Raw genomic sequence first — 20,602 nt, 5'->3', positions numbered from 1 at the left:
GGTCTCCAGGTTAAAATTGATCTGTGCCATTTGTTTAGATCGCTCCTAGCTACATGTCCAGCGTATTCCCATTTTAACTTTAATGATTTTTGCACCACATCGGTGACTTTGGTTTTCTGTCTTATCCATGTGTTTGTTTTCTTGTCCTTAAGTGATATACCTAGCATTGCTCTTTCCATCGCGTGTTGAGTGACTCTAAGTATATTCATATTCTTTTTTGTGATTGTCCATGTTTGTGCCGCATAAGTTAATATAGGAATCGGAATAACTCAATAAAGAGCAATAATTGCTTCAAAGTTTAAACAACATCAGCAAATAGGTACCTCTAATTTGTACTCCTACTTAAACATGGTGTAGCTTTTAATTAAATAAGCAAAAGTAAAGATAGCGAAAATTCAAACAAGAGTAATGCATCGAATGCATCAAAGCAATGCTGTGGTTTACGTGGATAAATTCTTTTAGAGCATCACTAACTGCATCCAAAACTTCTTCTATAAATTTACTTATGAATAATTTGGAGACTCCAAATAAATATTCTAAACTTTTAAAAGAGTCTCCAGTAACTAAACATAAAAGTGTTATTTCCAATTTCAGTTTGGCCAAAAGAGCTTCTCTGATATTAGTAGATTTTTTTTTAATTTTGGGGCTAACAAATTCCAACAAATATTGAAAATGGTGTTCCCACATTCTAAGCAATTTTTTAACATCATCAGGGTACTTGGAGATGTCTTTAATTAGATTAGTATGACTTCTGTTAAATCCACTCTTTTGTAAACCTTTTTCTTCCTTTTTCTTGCTAAATTTTTAAACCCTGTCTGCTATCACTCCACACGCAACTTGACATGCTTTTGCCACCAAGGTCTGCATATTTGCCATGTAAACTCTCTTCGCGAACAAGGGATAGCCACGGTCGTGAAGTTATTAAGATTCGTGTACACGAGTGTGGCTCTTGCCCATGACAACGCGGTTTTAGTCCGAGAAATGTTAAAATCTTCGGGAGGGGGAAACCCCTTCGGGTTTCAATCAGGAGACTCAGGAGAAAATATAGTTTTGATCACTCTCTAGTAGTATCTCTGGCTAATTTTGTAATACTAACAATAAAATTTGTCTGTATCTGTATTTAATATATACCTTCCTATAATAAAGATATCCGTATAACTTAAATTTCATATTTTTTTAGCTTTCAACGATGGCTCAAGAATGGATCTCATTAACTTATCTGGTACAATTCCTGTTCGTTACAAAGGCAATGTTTATAATATTCCAATTTGTATATGGTTAATTGACACACATCCAGAGAATGCTCCCATTTGTTATGTTAAACCAACTTCCGACATGTCCATAAAAGTTTCCATGTTTGTAGATCAAAATGGAAAAGTTTATCTGCCATATTTGCATGATTGGGTACCGGTAAGTTTATGAAACGACTTTTTTTTTAATTTGTCTAACAACATAAATACACGTGTATATTGAAGTGCAAAAATTGATCAAAAGGACGATATTTTGCCAAGTGGCTCAAATTCAAATAAAAAATAAATTTATATATGAAAAATAAATTATCAGATAAAGAATTTTTGGAATTATTAACAGAAAACCATGAAAAATTTAATTACATTCATGAATCATGAGAGAAAAAAACACACACACAAAGAAATAAATAATAAATAAATAAAAAAGAAACAGGTAAAAGAAATAAAATAAGACTTACTCACAATCAATTTAATTTTACTACTAAAACGACCGGTTTCGCTTTCTACACTTTGCAAAGCATCTTCAGGTCAAACGGTACAAAGTAAATTAAATGCTGAAATTATAAAAAAGCCCATATTAGGGTGCTGTCTTATAAAGATAAAGATCAAAAAGTTTATAGTAATTATGCCAATATTACCTGTCTGTGTTTATTATGCATATTTTTTTTTTTATTTAATTTAACGTGCTTGTGACAGCTTCGGCCATTAGCACGAGGCACCGTGGATACAATTATTATATATAAGGTACAATTACATATTATAATATACTATAGTTATATATTATTTAGTAAGTTTTCTAGCTTCAGGAACTGGATAGCTGTGATGACTTGGCTCTGGTTCGATAATATATCTGTGATGTCGCCCTTCATGCCCAGTTCTTGGCGTCGTTTATTGTAATGAGGGCAGTCCACAAGGATGTGTAGAACGCTTAGTGGAGATTTGCAATAGTGACAGATTGGCTTAGGTGTAGAATTCATTAGGTGACCATGTGTAAATCTGGTGTGACCGATACGCAATCTTCTAGCAACAACCATCGCATTTCTAGTTATACCAGGGATAACGAACCGCTCAATCGTCTGGTGTAAAAATGTAGTGGATTGTTTCCAATGATTCTGCCAGTAATTTCGTATGAGTTTCTTTATACTAGTTTTTAGGTCACTGACAATTTGTATATTACGTGGTGTACAATTGGATACAGCAGCTTCTTTGGCAAAGCGATCGGTGTTGTCGTTACCCATAATCCATATGATAGTGATATGGATGTCGTGGATGATAATATTTTGGTAAATGTCATGGATTTTTTCTACAAGAGGGTGATTAGTAAATAGATTATTGATGGACTCGATAGAGGCAAGGGAGTCAGTACAGATGGCAATATGTTGATTGGGTGCTGTACAGAGTTTGAAGGCTTGGTAAATAGCATACAGTTCACCAGTGTAAACGCTGCATGTGGCAGGTATTTGACATGAACTAACGACTGTTTCCGTAGTGGTAACCGCACAACCAACCCCCTGAACAATTCCTGAATATGTAGTTTCCAAGAAAGTCGGGAGTCGAATATTAGTCCTAGAATTTTGCGGTGATCGACGACTGGGAGAGGGTGGTTATTCACTAAGATTTTAGGGGCAGTGGAGAGTGTTTTTCTGGTGAATTTAATGAGTTGTGATTTTGTAGATGAGAGGGACAGGCCGATGGCAGTCGATCTATTTTGTAATAAGTCCACTGATGTTTGGAGAAGTTTGCAAGTAGTACTGGTCACAACACGATGGCAATAAATTAAAAGGTCATCAGCATATGTAGTAAATTTGACTGGGGAGGGAAGACTGTGGCATATATGGTTAATTGATAAAATAAACAATGTGGGGCTTAATACAGAGCCCTGAGGGACTCCGGGAAACTCATTATATTTATCAATACAGGCTTTTCTTTTTCTCGACCACGCCGATTCATCACGGTTTTCATATGGGCATTAAATTCACTCGAAATAGGCCATTATTTCACGACGATCTCTCCATTTAATTATGCAAATTCCTTGTGAATTGTATTGAACCACCAATTCATCTTTTTTTAGTTTTGTCTTTATGACTGCTTCGGGATTTTCTTACCTGTTTGAACGTAAGGTTCCTGTCACTTAAGTTTTTCTCAGTAAGAGTTTCTCAGAAAGCTTTAGAGTATTGTAAAAATTATACATAAACAGAGAATGGTCATTGTCCAATTTCTCTGCCAAAAGATTTAAAACAACTTTTTCTGTATGTTTTTTCTCACTCTTTCACAACTCTTTCCTTTAATATATTGCCGAAATTTTAAACGGCCTCTCCACAAAACCACCGATTCGTCGATACAGAGTTCCCTGTTGGGATAATATATTTGTATCATTCTATTGTTATAATAATTTATTAATGGCATAATCTTTCCCAATTGAGATCGTGGCTCTAGTGTTGTGTCCTCAAACTGCAAGCGTCTCAAAATCAATAAGAACCGATTGCGGCTCATAAAGGACGAAAAACACTGTAGGTTGAACAGATAATTTTTTTTCCAATAGTCGTTCATTCGGTTTTATTTGATAGTCCCCATATGAAAAAGCATACCTAGAAATCTTTTCATTTCCGTTACATTGACATCATACCATGACGTTATTATTGGTTAATTTCGTAAGCTTTGGACAATTAAATCGATGGCATGTTTGTTAGCCTTCTCACACAACATGTTAAAAAATCATCTGTCACTAGAGGTTGGAAGTAATCAAAAGGGTTTGTGGAAGTTACGTCAACCATAAAACCTGCTTAATAAACGATAAACTTTGATTTGGAATTTCAGTAAAACTCCAATCATTTTGTGCAATAGTCTCCATGTCTGAGGAAACTGCAGAGGTAGATGAACAACGACAGGCTACTGTAGGGGTAGATGAACAACCGGGAATTTGTGAAGGTTGTAAAATTAAGTCTTCTTCGGACTCATTATCGCTTCCGCTCAAATAATCTGGATCATCGCTATTATTTTCGAAGGGGTTTATCTCGTCCGATTCTTCCAAAGCAGCTAATAATTCAGCTTCTCTTAGTTTACGGTGTTTTTTTAGGATCATATTTTACCATTTTAGAAGGTCCTGGTTTATTTTCCATAATTTCTGCAAGCAAAAAAACATATTACTCGCACTCTGTGTGCTGATCAACGCCTGTCGGGCGGTGAACGTCATTTTTTCTATTTGTTTTGTACACTTTGAAATGATTGTTGTTAATAACATCATGTATCTTTTATTTATACATATATGTGTATCAAATAATTAATTAGTATAATAATTAATTAATAAATAATCATAAATACACCCAGACTTACCAATCGAACAAAAAGCAGTTTAAATAAGTATAAACTATAAACAATCAAAAACCAAACCCAACACGTGGCAGACGGACTACTATCAAATGTCCTCCTCAAATCACTAGCCGATCCAAACTAGCCGCGCAAATTAATAGACGAGTATATTAGGTGCATACACAAACGCCTCTCGGACGGTCGCGACGTTTTTGTGGAAGTAGGGTGAACGCCGGAGAGGGGGTGGCGGACTTAAATGTGTTAAAAAAATTAATGCACAGTATATACATTTATGCTGGTGGTACACATTGGTATTTACGTGAAATTTTTACACATATATAATTTAATGTTCTGTACATATCTCTAGTGTTTGGGAAAAGGTATCTTTAATCTCTATTGATATAATAGACACAAGTCGTGTAAAACCGGTTCTGTTTGGACAAACGGACTTATGTTGACTAAAGTCTTCTTTACAGCGGCAACCTTACAATCGTATATTTACACTTTCCAAGGACAGGCTGACTTAATTCCGTATGACCCGTTACAATAACAAACACGTATTGCTTTTCAGTGATAAAAATTTGTATTTACTTGTGTTTTTGCGAACGTAAAAGTGTCAGAAAGATGTAAAAGAATTATGAAGATGATTAATAATGGTATGCAAAATAATGGTATGTTACCCTTTAATACTGTTTTATCTGCAAAAATGAATTTTATTGCAAAATTTGAGGTTTATATGTAATATTGGGTATGTTTATTAAAATCAATAATTCTTTAAATAGTGGTCATTCTTTATATACATTTATATACAGAGTGTGCAGATTAACATTTTAAAGTTGTTAATCACGAAATTGAATATTACGGTATTTGTATTGTGCACTGACCACACATAAACGACTACTATTCTCCTATTAATAAAATAAAACCGAAATTTTACAAAAACGTAGGTATAACTATAAAATGTGATATTATTTTTCAGATAATAGTATTTGAAAGTATTTGAAATGAAACAAAGTGATGGTGAATATGAAAAAGATGACAGCGACCTTGAAGCTGCTCCTTCCACTAGGAGTAATAAATTTCAGAATACTAGTACAGAGATGCTCAATAAAAATATTGTACAACAGCGTAACAACCAAAGTAATCAGCAAGATGCAGTATGCTTGCATAGAGCCGAAAAAAGTGAACAAATTGACGAACAAGAGAACGTGCTGCAGATTTTCAAGCCTTATGCGAGGATACTAAAAACAGAAAGAAAAGTAAAACGAAAAAGAATATATTACTGCTAAAGGAAAAATTCAGCGAAAACGTAAGATTAAGAAGGTAGTACCATGCAGAATGAAATGCAATGTATGGTTAAATGCTGATTTAAGAAAAACTATATTTGATGAATATTGGCGACTTGGCACCCATGAACGCCGAATGAGTTATATAAGTAGATGTGTCACTTCCCAAGAAATTAAATGTCGTCGCATAAGAACACCCGATAGTGGCAAGGAAAGAGTAGTAACTTACAAATACGCCTTTGAAATTGACGGACAACGAAAACTGGTGTGCAAAAAATGTTTTCAAGGATAGTTAGATGAATCCGAAAAATGTATTCGCAACACACTTAAAAACAAGGCGCAAAGTAAAACTGGTGTAGTCAAGGACGATAATCGCGGAAAGTGTATACCCAAAAACAAAACGTCTCCTGAGCGAATAAAACAAGTTATAACCCATATAAACTCATTCCCCAAATACGAAAGTCATTATACACGCCGAGTGAATAGTAAGTTGTATTTACCTGCTGACCTCAATTTGACTAAAATGTATAGACTGTACCGTGTAGCCACAGCTGAGCCAGTTAGTCGCACAATTTACGAAGTCGAGTTTCACAAGCTTAACCTGGCTTTTAAAAAGCCAAAAACGGTTGTATGTCACAAATGTGAAGTTTTGAAAATGGAGTTGACTATCGCCAATGATGAGGAAAACAAAAATACACTTAAAGAACAACAAACAAAGCATCATGAAGAAGCCGACTTAGCATATACTTGTAAAAGTAAAGACAAAAAATTAGCAATGGAAGACCACTCAGTGTTGTGCTATACATTTGACCTACAACAGTGTCCGACACCGTTTTTAGAAACATTGGTTTCATTTTATAAAAGAAAATATTGGACCTACAATCGTACAATACACAATTGTGAAAATGGTTTTGCTTCATGTTATTTATGGCACGAGTCGATGGCAATGAGAGGAGCAAACGAAATTGCTTCGTGTCTTTTTAAGGAGCTTATGAATTTGCCACCCGAAGTGAAGAAAGTGATTTTGTACTCGGATACTTGCGGTGGACAAAATAAGAATTCCTACGTAGCAAGTATGTTCTTAACTGTTCTTCAAATGAAAAATTCGTTAGAGGAAATCGATCACAAATTTCTTGTGTCAGGCCACTCACACATGGCAAGAAACAGAAGACTTCTCCATTCTGAATTTAAATCGCCGTGACCGCCCGGTTGCAATCTCTTTATCAAAAAAATATACAGAGTCACTTGCAATCTCCAAGGCCAAGAAAGATGATCTCTTGGAATTACTACCCCTTATTCCAGATGTGTACAAAGGCTTTTATGAGCAACTTGTACATTCAAATGCAACAGCTGACAATCCAGACAATCCAAATGCAAAATCCAGACTTAGAAGAGGTACATACGTAATAAACATTTGCAGTGATGTATTTTACTTGTATTGTTTTTTTTTTCAGCGAATAAAACTTCATCCATTATTTTACGTTTCTGTATTTACCTGTGTTTCTATATGTTATTCGACTACTACGATACTTATTATTATTTAACCATAATAACAGTCTTGTCAACATTACTATACTTAATGGCTAGCATGGTAGTTCATATAGACTTAAGTCAGCAATCGCAATCAAAGTAAGATCCAGAAGACTTAAGTCAATCAAAAATCATAAATTTGAAAAGACATAATTTACTTTATTATTGTCTATAGGTTTGGTTAATATATCGTATTATAATATTAGTATAAATGTAAGTTTAATTTAAAAATGGATTTATACGACAAGAATGAAACCTTTAATAAATCCTCCTGAAAAACAACAGATTTCGATTTATGTCTTTTTCCCACCACTAGAGAAATATGATAATACTTGTTATTTTTTGCTATCATAATGCTAGTTCTGTTTTGCTTTATATTTTTGTGTTATTTATTTTTCAGAACGAATCAGATTTGCTAGGATTAATCCAAGTTATGATTGTTACATTTGGCGAACAACCTCCAGTATTTGCCAGAGCTAAAGACAATGAATCGTATCCGTCAAATTGTAAGTATACACAATTCAATTTAAAGCATATTTGTTTGATGAGACGGCTCATTAAGAAGGAGCTACTAAACGCCCGGCATCGACCGCATTTCCAGTATATGCTCTTGAGCGCTTGATGATTTGACTAATATCTCAAGATAACTTCATCTGTGTGACACTTGATAGGCATCCGGGTCTTAGATCGTCAGCTTTTAAATATTCTAAAATTTTGACTTTTGTAATATATTGACTTTTGATACAACCTCTATTATCTCGAGTATCGTTAGATATAAAAAGACCGGTTTTCGTTATGTAGAGTAAGTTTGTATTTTAGAATTTAAGCGAAGCAATTGTATAAGTAAACAAGTAAATATTGTATATAAATATCACCGTGTAAATTAAATAAATAATCGTTACAATATGCTTATTCTATTTCAGCTTTCATGCCTCAACCATCCGGAGGTTATATGCCTCCGTATCCTACCCCCTACCCACCAGCATCAGGAGGTTTCGGCGGGTATCCTCCATATCCTCCAACAAGCAACAACTCTTTTCAAGGGTATCCACCCTACCCGTCTACACAACCACAATATCCATTTAATTTCGGCCCTCCAGGAACTCAGGCCTCAGGTACAGGTACTATAAAAGAAGAACATATCAGAGAATCTCTGTTGACAGCTTTGGAAGAGAAGCTGCTTAGAAGAATGAAGGAACAATTTCAGCAGAATCAAGCTGAACTAGAGACGCTCAAGAGGACACAAGAGGAGTTGAAACAAGGAAAATTGAAGTTGGACGGTATATTGAGCCGATTAGAAAAAGAAAAGGTATTTATTTGTCATTTTTTGTGTTATTTTATTCAATAAATTTTACTCTCGTAGAGCATATTTTGTGATTAAAACGTCGCTGCTATACTCTTCGTGTATGGTTCATACTGGGTGGACATACAATTTTAAAACAAAAATATCGGGGGTTATTGTAGACAAAATTTCAATTTCTGAGAACAATGATAATATTTATTCAATGTACATTATATATAATTTAATTTATAATATAATATAATTTACAAACAACAGCTAACGCCAAGCTTCAAAAAGTGCAGCGGCTAGCTTGTCTGGGAATCACAGGGGCAATGTCAACATGTCCCACTGCAGCTCTAGAGGCGATGCTGAACCTTCCTCCCTTGCAGTTCTGCATAAGGAGGGAGGCAGTAACTACCGCCTTAAAACTGCGACAGACACAAATAATGAAACCTGGAGATCTAGTTGGCCATCTGAAAATCTTAGAAGAAATTCCATTGGATTCTAAGGACATGCCGACAGATGTTATGCCAGTCAAATTCGACTTTGAAACACCCTTTGAAGTGGTCATAAAAAAACACCAAATGGGTGAAGAAATTGAACCAAAAGTGGAAGAAGGTTCACTCGTATGGTATACGGATGAATCTAAGATAGATGAAAGGGCAGGAGTGGGAGTTACTGGGCCCAATTTCAGGCTATCTAAATCTCTTGGAAACGCCCCAACTATCTTCCAGGCAGAAATACATGCTATAGACATAAGTGCCCAAGAATGTCTCAACCGAGACACCCGTAGGGCAAGAGTCCTTATTTTATCAGACAGCCAAGCCGCCTTAAAGGCTCTAAAGTCATTTACATGTGAGTCGAAGTTGGTTTGGGACTGTAAACAATCTCTCAAGAAGCTGGCGGAACGCAACAATGTAACTGTGATGTGGGTGCCAGGTCACAAGGGAATTGCAGGAAATGAGGAAGCTGACAGCCTCGCAAAAGAAGGAGCTAATACCCCATTCCAGGGTCCGGAACCCTTCTGTGGACTATCGAAAAGCCACATCAGAGAGGAACTCCGTACCTGGGAACTCAATCAACTAAGATCATATTGGTCTAACACACCAGGACAAAGGCAAGCAAAAAGGCTCATAAAAGTGTCGCCTACTGCAACAAACCGCCTTCTCGAAATGAGTAAAAAAGATATCAAAATGGTCACTGGCCTTCTCACTGGTCACTGCCCTCTGAGATATCATCTCAAGAAGATGGGCAAATCAGATAGTGAGAACTGTCGTTTCTGTCACAATGAAAAAGAAACGGCAGAACATATACTATGCAACTGCGTAGCACTGTTCTGCAAAAGACTAAAATTCCTAGGAGAGGTCAGTCTGGCGTCCTCTGACATAGGAAACAAGTCACCTAGGAAGCTAATCAACTTCATCAGAAGTATTGGCATTCTAGAGTTTAACTAGATTAAGGTATGCACAAAAGATCTCTATAGGTCGAAGTGCGGTGAGGCCGCTTGGCCTTAACGACCTCACATAATCTAATCTAATCTAATATATAATTTATATACTGTGGTACTCCATAAAACAATGGTTAATATCGGTCAAACATAAATGAACTTTGAAGTTGAGGCAAGATATACGAGTTTTTCCCTTGCATTCAGGTTTCTTGCAATTCGAAGCATTTTTCAATTTATCAACAGTAGGTAAATGTCCTACATTGTCCAATCTTACTTCCTTCACTAGTGGTACTTCAATGTTATTTCTTTTAGGTGTTTTCGGTTCAGACCTTATCGAAAGTGATCATTCTCTTTTTTTATTGACTGTTTTTTTATAGCTAAAAGAACTTCGACAATTTCTGCGCGAAAGTGCACCAACTCTAAGATTCTTTGCTTTAATATTTGCAAATTTGTTGCTTGCCTGCTATATTCTAGCCATGCATTCGTACAGGCTAAATCTATACCATGTGTGTACATTCGCAACGTCCATTTGCGTGACCTAATAAAGGTCCTGAAGAATGTTCGTAAGAAATTAAATTTGTCAACACCTCCCATTGACAAATTGTAATGCTTAATTACCTGTGGCCTATTTATTGCTATATAGGTCTTGTTTGTTTTGTCCCATCGTTTACACTTGTCGATCGTCCCAATTCCTATATAATTTGATGCCATTATTACAGGTTTGTTATCAAACCACTTTGTTATAATTACCTCTCCATCATTGCTGATTATTTCTTCTGTAGTACCACGTCCATGGTTTTTCATTATTTTATCAGCAGAGAAGCTAGGGCTACTAAATTTTTTTTGTCGTGCAGTACAAATGGCAAAGATATTTTTTTGGCACAGAGTTTGTAACAACCAATATCTGGAGATATAATTATCAAAATAGACTTTGCAATTATCCTCTGTGATACGATCATACAGCTTTAAAACTACAGCTGCGTTTTGCCCGAAAACTATCATTTGTGTTTGATCCAATTCCATTTTAGGTTCCTGATAAATTATAAAATCGAACATATGTCCACTTGCACCGCAAATTGCAAATATTTTCATTCCCCATGGATTTGGTTTGTTTTGTTTTTTATATATTGATTCACATTAAGTGATCCTTTGAACGGCACAGCAAACGGGCGCGTATTGTTTCGTACAATGGACGAACTTTCCAAAACCTGTCCTGATGCTCAACGTCATCCATTGTATCCACAAAATGTAAAGTTTGCCTCAAGAAGTAAAATCTGCTTAAAGACATACTCTCAGCAATTTTGGGCACTCGTAAGTATATGTATACCAACGAAAATTTGCATTTCCTCTACACTCGTTGCGAAAAATCGTATTTGGTTCTGCAGAGCATACAGGTTCGTAAACTCTGCCATACGTACAAATGAATCTCTTGTAAAGTACTTGCAGAAGATAGCATAGGGGATCTCCAATTCTACTACTGGTGTTACATCTTCTACAAACCACTGGATGGGTGGAGTGGGAGATCTCACTTTGGTACGCCATTTGATATAATTCTTAGGGGTTAGATGATTATTTATAAGGGAATCATAAACTCTAATCTTACCTTCAGAAAATACCCGAGAAGTGCTTGGTTCCGCAGCAACCACGGCCCACAGTCTCCACTTCTACTGCGAGAGGTTCATTTTCAATATTAGGGTCATTTGGACTTACATTTTCTGTTTGTAAGTCTTCTTCTTGAGTTTCTACTAAAAATAAATATTTATTAGTTGTTTATATTAGTTTAAAATAAATATTTTTACCTTCCAAATCTTCAAATTGCTGCTCGGAAGCATCAATGTCATAACTGTCGTCTAACAATCATATATTCAATATCTGAAAGATTTTCTATAATATTGAGCAGCTGCTCATAGGTCAAAGGCCGCTTTAAGTCCATCTTGGCTACTGAAATATTACAAATATGTTTATTTCAACAAGTACTATGAATGGACTGTGTTATATTTACCTACTCTAGAAGAATGCGTTTACTCACACACTCCACAAGTGAGGACGTCACTTTTCAGTAAGAATACAAAGCCAAATATCAATTTATTTTACTGGAGACTGCATATTCCACAAATATGCACCATTTCAAACATATAAATAATTTTTACAAAGTATGGATGAGTCATCTAGTCTAAAAATAAATTACTGTTCTTTGTGCGGTATAGATGTCTGCACAGTGGTCAGAATCTTACTAAAACTTTTCCGATCGTTTCTTCTACTTGCCAACAGATGGGGTCTATTGTACGAAATAAGGAATATTTAGAGGTCCCCTAACGTTGACAACATGAGCAAACGGTGATATTATTATAATTTCGTATAACTGAGCGTTTAGAAATGCATGTCCACAATTGTGGACGCCGGGAGCAAAAGGGTTAATAACTCTGACACCGCAGCTTAACGTGAGATCGTGAGATTTTTTGTTTGTAAAATCATTACATAGCCACTTTTTTAAATGCAATATTACATATGATGAAAAGGATGCCAATGTGAGACCATATTACCAGTATATGGGAAATTAGTCAATACTGACAATCTTAAGTAGTTTTTATTATTTAATGATGGTAAATTTTGGGCTACCGGTTTGAAGCCTTGAAACCGGTAGCCCAAAATTTACATCTTTAAAAATACAAATACATATATTAAGTTTATTATTAACCCTCAATTGGGAACAGAAGATTTAAACATTTTAATTTAAATAGTGTTCAAAATGCTATCTCCCTTCCTTTATAAGGCTCTATATCGTTTCAACAATGAATACTGAATATTTTCAAAAATCAAATGTCTGTCGAAATGCATTGGCAGCTTCTAAAATTTGGTTTCTTAATGGTTCTGCACTAGTTATTTCCACGGAATAAACATAATCTTTCATAAATCCATTGGATCACGATCTGGACCTTGCGGTGGTGCCCATTCAATTGGTGCATCGGACCCTTTTCCTATCCAGCGTGCTAGTCCATGATGGTCTTGTGGAAGTAATTCTTGAACTGCTTTTACATGGAAGGGATGAAGTAACTGTTTCTTAACCGTTCTCCACACTTTCATACGACATACCCCTTATACAGCAGATATCACCTTTATGCTTGTTACTTAGTGGTCATCCATACGGTCTAGAATAGCATATCAGTTGCACGGTTTTTTTCGCGACCACTATTACCATGCACTTGTTTTGTAAAAAGTCGAGAGTTTCTCTTAAATAGCCATCAATTGCAAGGAATTGTTCGGTAAATTTCTATTATTATCTTCATAACGCGTTGCTGCCTCCGCACCATTCCCTTGACATTCCATAATTAATTTTTTTCTCTCTCTCTGAGAATGGAAATTTCTAAAAACCGTACCAAGTTAACCCATCCCTAGGGATGGCTGGCGTGTGTTGGATTCCGGGTAGAGCACATCCGAGCCCATTTCCCCTTAGAAGAAGGAGGTCCTGCAAATAGATGCCTTCCTGTTATCCTGCATACCAACTAAAACCACCCTTTCCTACTTGTGCGCAGTTGACTGTCGCACGCACTGTACTCCGAGCTGTAAGGCTGACGACACTTTCGCATCACTCCCTTCTCTTATCTATATCTTATCTATCATTGGTCCGTCTGATGTTTCTCCAATTCTTCTTTCTTTTTAATTAGCGTTCGAATGTAATTATGTACAATATTCCATCTCTTCTTACTTCCCGTCATCTTCAAGATCATCTCTCTCACAGTAACAGGGTTCATACCTATTTCTCTATACATTCTGTTTTTGTCCACTGTACATCTATACAATTCCAGCATTGTGTGAGTAAATGTGTCAGAGTATTCACATTATAGGCATTTATCTGTATCTGTCTTTTTGAATTTATGAAGATATGTCCTAAAATACCCATATCCTGTGAGCACTTGCACCAGAAAGTAATTCAGTCACCTGTGACCACAGTCCACCCAGTCCCTTAGGCTTGGGATCAGCATCTTGGCCCACTGAGCAACATTCCTTGTTGTTCCACTCTTCTTGCTATCTTTCTATTGATCTTTCTCTTTCGTCGGTTTTTATGGCTGCTGTCAAATATTGTCTTCTCTCATAGCGATGTCTCCATTCTACTGCTAACACATGCAAAGGAACACAAAACTTGTTATTTTACCTAAGACTAAGTGCATATCTGTCATTTCAGAAAAACTGAAATTGTTTATTTTCAATCAAATTAATTCATACAGAACTTTCGTTCACAATAACTGTCAAGCCAGTGTCAAGAGAGAACAACAATTTTCCTATTCGAATACTAAACTTGATATATGTGAAAATTAATATTGTATTATCCTAGCCTGTCATTTACAAAAGTGGCTGTATTTTCTAAATTAATAATTTTACAAACAAATACTACAAGACAAAAAAAGTTGTAAAATAGGAATTTCATTCCATTCCTTTTTTTTAACTTAATATCATACTACAAAAGACCCATCTAAACATCTAGAAAAATGGGATGTGGCACTCCGGGAGTGACCGAGGCATGGAAGCACAGCTTTCTTATCAAGTACTTTATTTTATTTTAATTTATTTTAATTTAAATTAATTCATTTTATTTTATTCTATTTGATTTTAGTTTATTTTATTTTAATTTATTAAAATCATGAATGTGTTGCTTGTGTGAGTCCATTTCAAAAGGTAAAAGAAATAATAAATTATACTTACTCACAATCAATTTAATTTAACTATCAGACGACCGGTTTCGCTTTGCATATTGTAGAAAGCGAAACCGGTCGTCTGATAGTTAAATTAAATTGATTGTGAGTAAGTCTAATTTATTATTTCTTTTACCTTTTAATTTATTATTATATTTTATGAGTGAGAGCGGCACAAAACAGTGACCTAAACATTAATGAAATAAAAACCAAATACATGAAGGCCAGTAAATCGACAGGCCAAAGAAACCTACAGAATCTGACAATAGGAGACTATAACATCGAAAGCGTGAAAAATTTTACATACCTAGGTTCACTAGTTACCGCAGATAACAATGTCAGTGAAGAAGTTAAGAGAAGAATACATATCGCTAATAAAACATATAATGGACTAATTAAACATCTAAGATCTAACAACATCACAAGAAAAACCAAATGCAAAATATACAAGACCCTGATAAAACCGGTCCTTGTATATGGATCAGAAACATGGACACTGTCGAAAAGCGATGAAAACCTATTAGGCACATTTGAACGAAAAATCCTTAGACACATATATAAGGGGGTAAAGGAAAATGACATATGGCGCAGAAGATATAACTTTGAACTATACACAGCATACAATGAACCCGAGATCATAACATCCATAAAGATCGTCTGCGCTGGATGGGCCATGTTGAACGAATGTTGGAGACTGAAACACCAAAACATATTATGAGGAAAACACCAGTAGGAAGAAGGTCAAAGGGAAGACCCAAAGTTAGATACATGGAACAAGTGGAACAAGATCTGAAAACACTTAAGATTATCAACTGGAAAAACAAAGCAAGGAACAGAATAGAATGGCGGAAAATCCTAGAACAAGCCAGGACCCAGAAAGGGTTGTCGAGCTACTGATGATGACGATTATATTTTATGAATTATTGTATTTTATGAAAAAACTATTATTTTATGAAAAAACACGAATGAGACTACTACTTCACGTAGTGTGTGGTCGCGAGAAGTATGTGGTCGTACGATCTGTCGTTACAGTCGTTTTTATTATTTTATCGCCATATGGGATGCAAGGGCTTGTCAAAGTATAGCCACTTATACAATCCCACGGTGCCTTACAGAGGGTGTTCGACCAGTCTATTCGAAGAACCCTCTGCGTATCTTCTATCTTTAGTTGATAAGTAACATTCTTATACAGGAAGTAAATAAAAACACAGCAGGTGGAGAAGGTCCAGCCACAGAGTCTAACGTTAGTAAAGCCGGAGCAGAGCCCCGGCATCGAACTCCCAGGGTACAGAGACTCTATTTGGGAACCGAGAGCAGACTAAGGCCGAGAGCAGAAAATGTCGCATATTTATATGTCATTTTCAGATCTCTCGGCCAATAGTAAAATTGAAAGAAGTTTTAAGGCATGGCGATGCGCATCAGGGTGCGTATCAGTCCACGACTTATTCACCAGGATGACATCCCCCCTCCTTTGGAGACTCTATGGCTGGAAAGAAATTTATTAAAAAACAAAATATTTAAAACAGAAAAACAATACAATACATTAGTGTAAAGAAAGAGTAAAGTTTATACCTAATAGTTTGTGAAAAGTTTATAAAAGTTATGAAAAATCGAAAAAAAAAACAAAAGTTTGTACCTTATTCCCAACACAGCACAGTAGCTTCTGGTGGCCATCTTCTTCTTCTTCAGGTACCGTCTTCCATCACAGTACCTTCGACTTCAACGACTTCGTCCTCCTCTAGGCCATCAGTAACCCATAATCGTTTGCCAGCCGGTTTCTTAATAGGGGGTATGTCTGCACCTACGTGGTTACTAACCACTACCTGCGGTAGGGCAGGGAGTGACTCCGCGGCTACTCCGGGGCCTCAGTAGCTTCTGGGACTGGTGGCTTCGGTGACTTCTCGGTCGCTGAAACCTCCGACACTGGACAGTGTCAGGAACTGCAGAATCGGTCGATGATACCATTAGCTGCTGGTGTGGAGCTGAGCTCGGTGGGAGTCTGGGTCGTCGGCTCGTGTTATTTGTTGGGCGCCATATCACCATATGGGATGCAAGGGCTTGTCAAAGTATGGCCACATACAATCCCACGGTGCCTTACAGATGGTGTTCGACCAGTTTATTCGAAGAACCCTCTGGGTATCTTCCATCTTTAGTTGTTAAGTAACATTTCTTACACAGGAAGTAAATAAAAACACAGGAGTAGCAGGTGGACAAGGTTCAGCCACAGAGTCTAACGCTAGTAAAGCCGGAGCAGAGCCATGACATCGGACACCCAGGATACAGAGACCCTATTTGGGAACCGAGAGCAGACTGAGGCAGAGAGTAGAAAATGTCGCCTATTTATATGTATATTTATATGGCATTTTCAGATCTCTCGGCCAATAGTAAAGTCCCGTCCGTATCCAGCGATAAGAAAGCTCTTCTTTCAAAAATCTATTGTTCTTGGCATGCTAAACATAATATAAATTTTCATAAGAAAGTTTTAACCCGTTTTGGAGCGATATTAAAAAATTCGGTTTTATTTTATAACTATAAATGTAACTTTTTCTGAATGCACTTTTGCATATAAGTAAGTTAGGCCAAATCGACTTTTTTTCATCACTAAAAATCGTGGTATACTCGTAATTTATGGTCAATCTTTTTGTGACACCCTGTACTGTATTCACGATATGGTGTTTATTAATTGTTCTTCCACATTTTTAGAATGATTTAGACAAAAATATTACAATGCTACAAGACAAAGAACAAGAACTAAATAAGGCCATAGAACGAATAAGTAATCAAGAATCTATAGATGTAGATGATGCGGTGACAACGACAGCTCCTTTATATAAACAGTAAGTAGTTATTTTATAGTACTATATCTTCAAGTCAGGTACACTGACAACAACAGATTTCCTTTCCTCACACAATTTACTACTTTGATAGTAGTTCTATCTACCTCTAAATATTCGAACCTTCCCCACCAATCTCTTGTTTGCAGGCTCTGTGGAATAGGCACAGCAAACTAGCTAGTGTTATATGCCTTTGAGACTGACTTTATTTGGAAAGCCGTTTGTTAACCGTTTGTACTGTACTGTTTGTACTGTGTTAATTAACAAGTGCATATACCATTTTTGTTTATGTATATTTTGCAATCGATTCCAAAATATATTTTTATATAATATTTTGAGTTTTCTCTTCGCCTTTTCGCAATCACACATACTTTACCCTTTCTTCATCCTTTTACCATTGAAAGATTTCACTACCTAAACTTTTTCTCAACTTTTTCTCAATATTAATAACATTTTTTTGTGAACATGTCTGTTCTTAATGCGTTTGGGTTTGAACCCTTTGCATTTCTGTGAAAAAATAAGTGACAAAACGGTTCTCTTGATAACATTAGGGAAGACCTTTTTGTCAAAAGTTCGACAAAAACTGCTATGGTTGAAAGTACCGTCGATATAGAACTCAAGCATGCATCACATTTAAAAATGCGGCAGTTTATATCTTGTGTGTAAGAAGGTTAAGAGTGCAAAAAGGTTAATATCTTTTAAATTTATTGTTCAAAGAGTTTTCATAATTTTTATAAATTTTAGGTTATTGAATGCATTCGCTGAAGAAGCTGCCTTAGAAGATACTATTTATTACATGGGAGAGGCATTGAGATGTGGTGTCATTGATTTAGACGTATTTTTGAGACAAGTGCGAACTTTGTCCAGGAAACAGTTCATGCTCAGAGCTTTAATGCAAAAATGTCGCCAAAAGGCCGGTTTGTCCATTTGAACGCATTTAAGGATCCGAACACGCCATGGTTTGGAGTTATGGTTGATGTTTTTACTCAAAATGTAATATATATTTTAGTTTTATGCGCAAAATTAAGGTTTTTATTGATTTGTACACTGTTTATCGCGATATGTAATCACAAATATATATAAAGTAAATGTTAGTTAATTCATATGTTTACCCCACCCAGAGAAACGAACGAATTAAGGAAACTGTTACGAATTAAGCAATGATCTATTACGAGGTAATTAATACTAATTAAATTAATATCTACTATGGCTCCATTCGACAACCCTAGTGAGATAAATGAATACATTTTATAGGTATCTCTTTCTTAAATGCTGACCCCCAGGAGGGAGTGTAGTGGTCATCGTGGTGTCGTGTGTTGTCCGTCTCCAAAGATCTTTGGAGTGTTGGAAAATTCTCGAAAAGATGAGGCCTCAGATTCAGAATCTATTTTTATCATTATCTCATCCTGGTCATCTACATTCTGCATTTCAATGTACTGATGAGAAGTTGTGGGATTTTGTGTTTCACGAGTCGCTAGCTCAGTCATGGATTGGTCTACGTCTAACAATTTTAAATTGTGAGCAATAAAAGTTACCTCTGGCGTAAGATTTTCTTCGGAATTTCTTTTTTCCAAATCCATACATCGAAACAGCTCCTCTTCGTTAAGACTACACTTCAAAAAAAATTTCCCTTCACCGGTTACATACCTAAGCCACCGCAGCTCTGTCCATTTAAATACTTTTCCTTGACTGTCTTTCTTTTTCAATGAAAGAGAAGTTTCATAAAGGCCATCTAAGTTCAAAAAATCTTTGTGGTTTAATTCCACCACTGTAAAATTTTGGTTTTTTTTTCTTTACCGTTCTGACTAGCTGGTACCAATCGTGCGGAATAGATATCTGCATCTACAGCTTTTTTTTGCTTTTCTATAAGCCCATGGTTGACATCACATTCAAGGTGGCTATGACCACTGACCATGAACTTGTGGTCAATTTGTTAAGTTGGAGACGTTTCTGAAGAAGTGTTAAAAACATTGCCGATAGGTTGGAATTTCTATTCTGTCCCCCACAAGAATCGGAGTATAAAACCACTTGTTTTACAGCTTCTGGCAGCATTGATAATTGCTTGTAAATACAAGTAGCGATTTGGTTTGCCCCCTCGCACCTTCCACCTCGTGCCACATGTAGCAAGTACGTTTTCAGTTGTTGAATCGTTGAAAGTGAGGTTGTACGTCCAAAGCTGTCTTTTATAAAACGATACCGAGGAATTTAAAAATGACTGTGTTCTCCAGTGCTTTTGCCTGAGTAGAAAATAGTATTATTATCCTTGGTGTAGTTTCCAGACTTTGGCCATCGTACTTCTGAAAGGCCCAATACTTGTATGTCTAATCTCTCCATTTCTAGCATGACTGTTGTTAATTTTCCTGCTTTTTAAAGTGTTCTTATATTCCACGTTGCTATGCGTTTTAAATCGCTTACACTAAATTTGTTTCTCCACCCGGGGATTCTTCGCACCCCTGTCCCATTAAAGGGACGCCGGGCACTCGGGGCCACTGTTTGATTTACGTCCATTTGTGGTTGTTCTTGAGAATCCTTAGGGATCTTTAATGCAGTGGTTTCTCCTTGCCTTCTGCATCCTTATGCCGATGATCTTGGTTCATCCGCCTTTGAGATCGATTTCTCAATCTCAGGACAAAAGAGTGCCCTTCCACTTACCAACTCATCCGCCCGAAGCCGTTGGTCAGTAAGTGGGGGTTTGCTTATACCGGCAAACATTCGGTGAATTTTGTTTCAGTTTTTGTAAATATAGAAAATTTTCACCGAAAATTTTCTGGCTGAGAATATTCTCGTTCAATTTTCTGGTTGAGAATATTCTCGTTCTCGAGAATATTCTCTTCTTACATCACTATGCATAGGTCTGTTGCATATGCTTGTAATTTGATTCATCCATCTTGTTGGAGATCATCCTCGTGATCCTCGACCTTCTACCTTTCCTTGGATAGTAAGTCCTTCCATGTTTTCTGCATCTGCTCTCAT

The 20,602-nt window shown here is 36.3% G+C and overlaps 1 protein-coding gene across 2 annotated transcripts in view; it reads left to right on the top strand.

The window, feature by feature from the left end:
* Positions 1-18,723, top strand: part of TSG101 (tumor susceptibility gene 101) — a 30,506-nt gene extending 11,783 nt beyond the window's left edge. For both annotated transcript variants that reach the window (XM_072543980.1, XM_072543982.1), the window contains exons 3-7: positions 1,181-1,410; positions 7,776-7,881; positions 8,299-8,684; positions 17,499-17,632; positions 18,374-18,723. In XM_072543980.1, coding sequence (XP_072400081.1) covers positions 1,181-1,410; positions 7,776-7,881; positions 8,299-8,684; positions 17,499-17,632; positions 18,374-18,560 — 1,043 coding nt within the window. In that variant the 3' untranslated portion in view covers positions 18,561-18,723. The remainder of the gene's footprint in view (positions 1-1,180; positions 1,411-7,775; positions 7,882-8,298; positions 8,685-17,498; positions 17,633-18,373) is intronic.
* The last annotated feature ends 1,879 nt before the right edge of the window (positions 18,724-20,602 follow it).

Source organism: Diabrotica undecimpunctata, chromosome 9 (assembly GCF_040954645.1).
Source record: "Diabrotica undecimpunctata isolate CICGRU chromosome 9, icDiaUnde3, whole genome shotgun sequence".
NCBI lineage: Eukaryota > Metazoa > Arthropoda > Insecta > Coleoptera > Chrysomelidae > Diabrotica > Diabrotica undecimpunctata.
Note: the sequence above shows the minus strand (reverse complement) of the source record. Positions and strands in the feature narration are given on the sequence as shown.